Source organism: Coregonus clupeaformis, chromosome 32, assembly GCF_020615455.1.
Source record: "Coregonus clupeaformis isolate EN_2021a chromosome 32, ASM2061545v1, whole genome shotgun sequence".
NCBI lineage: Eukaryota > Metazoa > Chordata > Actinopteri > Salmoniformes > Salmonidae > Coregonus > Coregonus clupeaformis.
In genome coordinates, this window is record NC_059223.1 from 4,206,352 (window position 1) to 4,214,099 (window position 7,748).

At 44.0% G+C, this 7,748-nt stretch overlaps 1 protein-coding gene across 1 annotated transcript; it reads left to right on the forward strand.

Moving 5' to 3' along the window:
- The first annotated feature begins 1,240 nt into the window (after window positions 1–1,240).
- Window positions 1,241–3,807, forward strand: LOC121560442 (sulfotransferase 2B1-like). The gene is made up of 6 exons (XM_041873439.1): window positions 1,241–1,443; window positions 1,799–2,007; window positions 2,131–2,257; window positions 2,354–2,451; window positions 3,128–3,308; window positions 3,463–3,807. Exons 1-6 carry the CDS (start codon window positions 1,305–1,307, stop codon window positions 3,585–3,587), a joined length of 879 nt encoding a protein of 292 aa, XP_041729373.1. The 5' UTR covers window positions 1,241–1,304; the 3' UTR covers window positions 3,588–3,807.
- The last annotated feature ends 3,941 nt before the right edge of the window (window positions 3,808–7,748 follow it).

Genomic DNA, 7,748 nt, shown 5'->3' on the forward strand with positions numbered 1-7,748 from the left:
TTTAGCAAATAGCAATTTCTCAAGCAAGAATTTTGCTAGGACTTTCTGGGAGGGGTCTGAGTGAGGAGGGGAAACTGAAAACTAGCTGTTATTTCTTTCTTACTAATTTACCACCTGGTGATGTCACCAGGCAGGTCAAAACTCCATCCCACCAAAACAGGCTGAGATTTCAGGTGATCTTTTCAAACAGCTCTTACACTAAAAGGGCATTATCATCATTTTTACAATTTCACAGTATTATTCCAACCTCATAGTGTGGAAATATATATAAAACACAGGAAAATACATGTTTTCTGCACTGGGCCTTGTTTGTTTACAAACGTTGGAGTAAAACAAGCTTGTATTTTGGGTTCTGATGGGGTAGGACAGTTGAACTAAACTCATGAGGCATTTATAAGTTATATTCTTTAAGCATCAATGAGTATATGACTGGAACGAACTGCAAAAATCTCTGAAGCTGGAGACTCTTATCTCCCTCACTAACTTTAAGCATCAGTTGTCAGAGCACCTTACCGATCACTGCACCTGTACACAGCCCTTCTGAAATTAGCCCACTCAACTACCTCATCCCCATATTGTTATTTATTTTGCTCATTTGCACCCCAGTATCTCTATTTGCACATCATCTCTTGCACATCTATCATTCCAGTGTTAATACTAATTGTAATTATTTTGCACTATGGCCTATTTATTGCCTTACCTCCATAACTTGCTACATTTGCACACACTGTATATATATTTTCTGTGGTATTTTTGACTTTATGTTTTGTTTTACCCCATATGTAACTCTGTGTTGTTGTTTTTTATCGCACTGCTTTGCTTTATCTTAGCCAGGTCGCAGTTGTAAATGAGAACTTGTTCTCAACTGGCTTACCTGGTTAAATAAAGTTTTTTTTTTTTTTTTATGTAGCAACTACGGATTCCAGCTTTAAGACCCAGACCACCAGGCTCAGAGACAGTTTCTATGTACAGGCAGTGCAGATCATTTTACTCAGTGGTAATTCCCATAGCTACAGTACCTCCTGGGAGATTCCCCTCCATGCAGACAACATTAAGGTCAGACATTTTTAACTATTTCCACAGCTACACCCACTCAGCTTTTCTCCCATGAGTTCCTCTTACAGTTCCTGTTGTATCTTGCTGGTTGGCTATTTAAGGTCTGTAGCAAGCCAGAGCATTTCATACTTCCCTCCTCACAGATAGTCAGTCAGACAAACAGACAGAGAGACAGACAGGCAGACGACAGCCAGACAGGCAGACAGGCAGTTAAGTAGACAAGCAGACAGGCAGGCAGACGGACAGACATGGCCAGGCTGGACGTGACAGAGACCTTCCATCACATCTCATTCCCTGGGCACATTCACACCCAGGACTCCCTGAACTATGCCCTCCACTTCCAGTTCCAGGACAGGGACACTGTCATTGCCACCTACCCCAAATCAGGTGAGGAAAGGACAGCTGTCACACACCTGCTCGGTGTCACAACACATTAGACGTGCTGCAACAATAGCCAACTACAGTACTTCTCCCTCTTTCACACACTTTGCAGTTGAAGCAGACAGTCAGGGCTTTAATAACTGTATATGTACAGACTACAGTAGGTTATTGTATTGTTACTGTTGGTTTTACTTGTTATTGATTAATTGTTTTCAGGATACACTTCTCTCAGACCACCTGTCTTTATTGAAGTACTGGTTTAGGGAGGGGTTCAATGAAGACAGAGGTATTAGGTATATAGTTCTCTCTCTCACTCTCTCTCTCTTCTTTCTTTCTTTCTCTCTGTGATCTCTGGTTAAAGGGACTACTTGGATGCAGGAAGTGGTCACTCTTGTGAAAAACAGAGGGGACCCACAACTCTCCAAAACTGTGCCCAACTGGGCCCGAGCCCCCTGGCTGGAACAGCATTACTGTGCAAAGGTGCTGGGGGCCTCCCAGGGCCCCCGAATCATCACCACTCACCTGCCCTACCACCTGCTGGCCTCTGCCCTCCAGGGTTCCAAAGCTAAGGTAAGATGTGGTTATGTTGAAAATACTATTCTCAATGCTGTGAGACATTTCCTATTTTGTAAAGCAACTCTATGGAAATGATATGTTGACAGTTAGTGACACTCTCTCCACCCCATCTCTTAGGTCATCTATGTCGCCAGAAACCCCAAAGATGTTGCTGTGTCATATTACCATTTCCATAAAATGGCCAAGTTCCTCCCAGAGCCCAACTCATTTGATGAGTTTCTGGATGGTTTTCTAGAGGGTACAGGTGAGTTGACACTTAATGATTTGTACCTTGGGCAGTTCTGGGATTTAATCCTCCTGTTAACAGTCAGATTTAATCCAATGTTGAACATTTTTACAGTGAGTTATGGGTCCTGGTTCGATCATGTGAAAGGCTGGACCAGTCAAGCAGGAGTCTTGGCACATTTTCTTTATATCTCTTATGAGGAGATGTGGCTGGTAAGAGAGCTATTGTCTATTATTGTCTGCTATTTATTGTTGTTGTCATAAATTGCTCAGCAAACAACCCATTACATTCTCTGCAGTAAAACTTCAGTAAATGAGGCTCTTCCTCATAGAAGTTGTCACCACTAACCATATTGTAGACATGTCCATTTAAGGACATCAAAACACAACACTTGTATCACAGCAGTCTCATGAGTCTCTAAGGTTGTGTTAACTACATAAATAGGCTAGCCTTCAGACATACACTACCAGTCAAAGGTTTTAGAACACCTACTCATTCAAGGGTTTTTCTTTATTTTCACTATTTTCTACATTGTAGAATTATAGTGAAGACATCAAAACTATGAAATAACAAATGTTTTGGTTAAATCAGAGACATTAAAATATTAATCATAGATTTTAAATAGACCTTTGTGAGATGCTATTTTAAGTGACATTGGGATTTATTCTTGGAGAACAGGTGCACATAAAATACTGCATGAACATTGTTTTAGGAAAAATAATTGCTTGCATTGTAGATATTCACTGTATCCAACTTAATGAGCGTTTGATCTCTTAGTATTCCACAAATATTGTGGATAGACTAGACATAGAGGATCAATTCAGCCTCTTGTGAAAACAACCCTCTTTGTCCATATCTATAATAAGAGAGAGCATTGACCTTCCTCAGGACCTGCGAGGCTCGATTGAGAGGATCAGCTCTTTCCTGCAGTGCCCCCTGGTGGGCAAGGAGTTAACCAGCGCCCTAAGACACTGCAGCTTCAGCAGCATGAGCGACAACGCCATGGTGAACTACACTCTGATCCCACAGGAGATCATGGACCACAGCAAAGGCAAATTCATGAGGAAAGGTGAGGCTCCCTTGCTCAACAGGAGTACAATCCTGACTAGAGTTATGTGTCAGTCAGCGTCAGAAGAATAGAACAATGCCATAGGCCTCCCCTGCACTCACAGTGCTGTGGAGAGAGATTGGCCATAATAATGAAGGTCTTGTTCTGTTTGCAGGTAAAATCGGTGACTGGAGAAACACTTTCACAGAGGAGCAGATTGGTTGTTTCGACACCGTCTACAGCTGCCAGATGCAAGACTGTCCCCTGACCTTCCTGTGGGAGTGTCCTCCTGAGTCCTGAGGAGGAGGAGGAGGAGGAGGAGGAGGAGGAGGACAGGCCTTTGGGGATCAGGATAGGGCCCTTATCCATGCCGCCGGAGATTGATGGATACGCTTCATACAAACCCTGGAATTGTCCCACTGATGTTCTCTGTGTTTTCGTGAATGTAAATGTAATGTACATAAGCCAATATAGTAAAACTATATAATAAATGTATATGCTAATATAAACGAATATTGTGGGTGACCTATTTGTTGTTGTAGTTGGGTTTTTCCACCTCTAATAAAATCAAAATGTTATAGTTAACCGAATGAGAGTGAACAACCTGGATTTCCCATATATAGCTCATAGCTACGTACTGTACTTCCATCAGTAAGGTTCATAGCCCTGAGTTGTTGGAAAACTATGTGACTGATGCTAACATATGGGCAGATATCATCATTAGGCCTATGTAATCCCAGATTCCATGTGCTGCTCAACTAAAATAATGTGAAGGATGGTGAGTTGTGTAATGAAAGCGTTCGTGACAGTTAGGATACTGTCTCACCCACCGGAGACTGTGGTCATGTGTCTTTATCATAGTGCTCCGGTTGTCTCATTGATGCTGCTAAAATATACACCCACATATGTCCACCTAATGTCATGTAATTCAGTCTGGGTTGGTTGTTGAAGATGAACCCAGAGTTGTCTTTGTGGGGGCTTGTGTGTCATGGCTCTTGTGGTCAGCTGTCAGTGAGGTCAGGATACACCACTGGATTCCATTTCAAAGTGTTGTGCCACAGAGCTATTTCTGGGGGTCAACCCGAACTCTGTCCCTGTATGCCATGTATCAGCAATATTAGTACAGGAAGTGGTTTAGTCAAAGAGGAAATGGTCTTTCACTGGTGGTAAATTCCGCGTCACGTGTCACCATCCCCCTTGAGCCTGTCAAGCTGAGAACATTATGGTGACGTTATGCGAACACTAACAAAGGTCATAATCCCCCCGATCATAGCTTATATCAATGAGTGGCAGTGTATCACGCTGATCCAATGAGTGTTCCCTCAGCAACTAATGACATCAATCTTTATCTGCTGCTCTCAGACTCCGGGTGCTTGATTAGTACTTACACGGCAAGCCAAGTGGTGCTTCAGAGAGCGCATACCTGGCAGGAATGTTTCTTTGATGAGAAGTGTTTGCTGTTTATCAGGGGAAAGGGCTAGAGCTAGAGCACTGCACCTGGAGACCTGCTGCTGCCCTCAAACACCACCCAAATATAACTATATGAATCTATAGTTCAGAATAGGGCATGGTGATGGGTCTTTGGATGAATATACACTACATGTGGACACCTGCTCGACGAACATCTTATTCCAAAACCATGGGCATTAATATGGAGTTGGTCCACCCTTTGCTGCTATAACAGCCTCCACTCTTCTGGGAAGGCTTTACACTAGATGTTGGAACATTGCTGAGGGGACTTGCTTCCATTCAGCCACAAGAGCATTAGTTATGGTCGGGCACTGATGTTGGGCAATTAGGCCTGGCTCGCAGTCGGTGTTCCAATTCATCCCAAAGGTGTTTGATGGGGTTGAGGTCAGGGCTCTGTGCAGGCCAGTCAAGTTCTTCCACACTGATCTCGACAAACCATTTCTGTATGGACCTCGCTTTGTGCACGGGGGCATTGTCATGCTGAAACAGGAAAGGGCCTTCCCCAAAATTGTTGTCACAAAGTTGGAAGCACAGAATCGTCTAGAATGTAATTGAATGCTGTAGCATTAAGATTTCCCTTCACTAGAACTAAGGGGCCTAGCCTGAACCATGAAAAACAGCCCAAGTCCATTATTCCTCCTCCATAAAACTTTACAGTTTGCACTGTGCATTGGGGCAGGTAGCGTTCTCCTGGCATCCGCCAAACTCAGATTCATCCGTCGGACTGCCAGATGGTGAAGCGTGATTCAGTACTCCAGAGAACGCGTTTCCACTGCTCCAGAGTCCATTGGCGGCAAGCTTTACACCTCTCCAGCTGACGCTTCCCATTGCGCATGGTGATCTTAGGCTTGTGTGCGGCTGCTTGGCCATGGAAACCCATTTCATGAAGCTCCCGACGAACAGTTCTTGTGCTGGTTGCTTCCAGAGGCAGTTTGGAACTCTGTAGTGAGTGTTGCAACTGAGGACAGACGATTTTTACGCACTATGCGATTCAGCACTCGGTGGTCCCGTTCTGTGAGCTTGTGTGGCCTACCACTTCACGGCTGAGCGTTGTTGCTCCTAGACATTTCCACTTCACAATAACAGCACTTACAGTTGACCGGGACAGCTCTAGCAGGGCCGACATTTTTATAAACTGACTTGTTGGAAAGGTGGCATCCTATGATGGTGCCATGTTGAAAGTCACTGAGCTTTTCAGTAAGGCCATTTTACTGCCAATGTTTGTCTATGGAAATTGCATGGTGGTGTGCTCGATTGTCAGCAACGGGTGTGGCTGAAATAGCAGAATCCACTCAATTGAAGGGGTGTCCACATACTTTTGTCTATATAGTGTATGTTGAATTTGCATTTCCACACTAGATTGGCCTAAAGATATTTATGATGTTTTGGATAAATGAATGTAAAGACATTTAGCTATTCTTAGTCTAAACACTACTCATATTTCAAATGACACCAATACTGACTTTGTAGCATATACAGACTCATCGTTGTAGTGTCACACATTTCCCAATTCTAATCATTTAGACTTCAAAGGTGTTCAAAACATCCTTCCCCCAAAGGGCCTTTATATGGTTTTATTTCAGGAAGATCCAAAACATCATAAATATCTTTGGGCCAACCTGTCGTGGAATTGCACCTAGCAAACAGGCAGAGCTAAGTGAGGAGTAGGGCAGCAAAGGGCTCAAATCCTCACAATAGCTGTCCTCACATTCACTCCATATAATTATCATAGCTATGCTAATGCACACTGTGCAGTGCACGTGTTATTTTAACAACTGCTAATTAAGTTATGCGCAGTGAAACAATTAATGGAAACACAGGCTAAGAGGAGAAAAACACAGTTTGTTGTCATAAGTTCCTCTGGAGTCCTCATGTTGTCCAGAGACCACCTCAGTTTTACTAGGCTCTGACTGAGACACACGCACAGTGCTCGTGGGGATCCTCTTCACACCACTCCACCTGTGCACTGGGCTAAGAGGAGAGATAATTGTCAGTGTGAATATCTGTCACAACATTTGGTGAATATAGGTATTGGTCTGCTCTGAAGTTTTACAGCTTTCACTGTATGAGACTCCACTGAGTCACTTTTTTCATTTATTAAATAGCAGAGAAATTGTTGTGTGGGAGTGAAATCAGACAAATCTCAGCAGACCTTGAATGTGTAGCATGACAATAGTCTCTCTAGACAGACGGGTTGCCTCCCACAATGTACCAATTTTCCTGCATACGTGTCTGTAGAAGTTCCGGCGTGTGTTGGGACATAGAGAACGAGTTGGAAATGGGATGCGCGACACCGGTGACGTCACTGCCGTATCCGCTTGTTGCCTTAGCTAAACATGAGCACAACTCCCGCCCACATTTTAAGCCCTGCCTTAGCAAACCTCGTGATTTGTTGGGAGAGTTGTCTGTCTGAAGAGTACTCTCCCCAGAACCCTCCTCGGTCTCAGAGACTAGCACTGGTGGTTGTGTGACCAAAGTGTTTAGTCATTGTGCACTATACTGTATATGCATTCCATTATAATGAATCATCATGGTTGAATAAAGAGCATATTTCTCACATCCAAAGTCACATTTCTCCCAGAACAAGAGCCCTATCTGCCCTACTGAGGTCCACATATCACCCATGCCATTATAGACTAGACCTGGCTCCAGCCATCTTAATATCAACATGTTTTCATATGGATTTTGAGCAAGGCGTGACACAGACACACTATTATATATGCTAAATGACTACAGCTGTGAGTCACATAACATGTCCTCCTTCAGATCCAGCAGCACATGGCTGTGGCTCCAGCCAGACAGGGGTCTCAGAGACATGGGGACATAAGGACACAGAGCTGCATCCCTCTGGGGAAATGGGGGGAGGGGTGTCAGGGGAACTGTGTGACATGCTCTGGGATGTTTAGCCAACACAATACACTGGCATTCACCCTCAACGTCCCCACAGTACCCCGGGTGATGACCCTATGTGTGTGCTCGCGCGCACGTGTG

Excerpts from the sequence above, each read along its gene's own strand:
- LOC121560442 (XM_041873439.1), top strand. The coding sequence starts at position 1,305 with ATGGCCAGGCTGGACGTGACAGAGACCTTCCATCACATCTCATTCCCT. Across the intron at positions 2,008-2,130 it reads TCCAGGGTTCCAAAGCTAAG|GTCATCTATGTCGCCAGAAA; the intron begins GTAAGATGTGGT and ends CCCATCTCTTAG. Across the intron at positions 2,452-3,127 it reads CTTATGAGGAGATGTGGCTG|GACCTGCGAGGCTCGATTGA; the intron begins GTAAGAGAGCTA and ends GACCTTCCTCAG.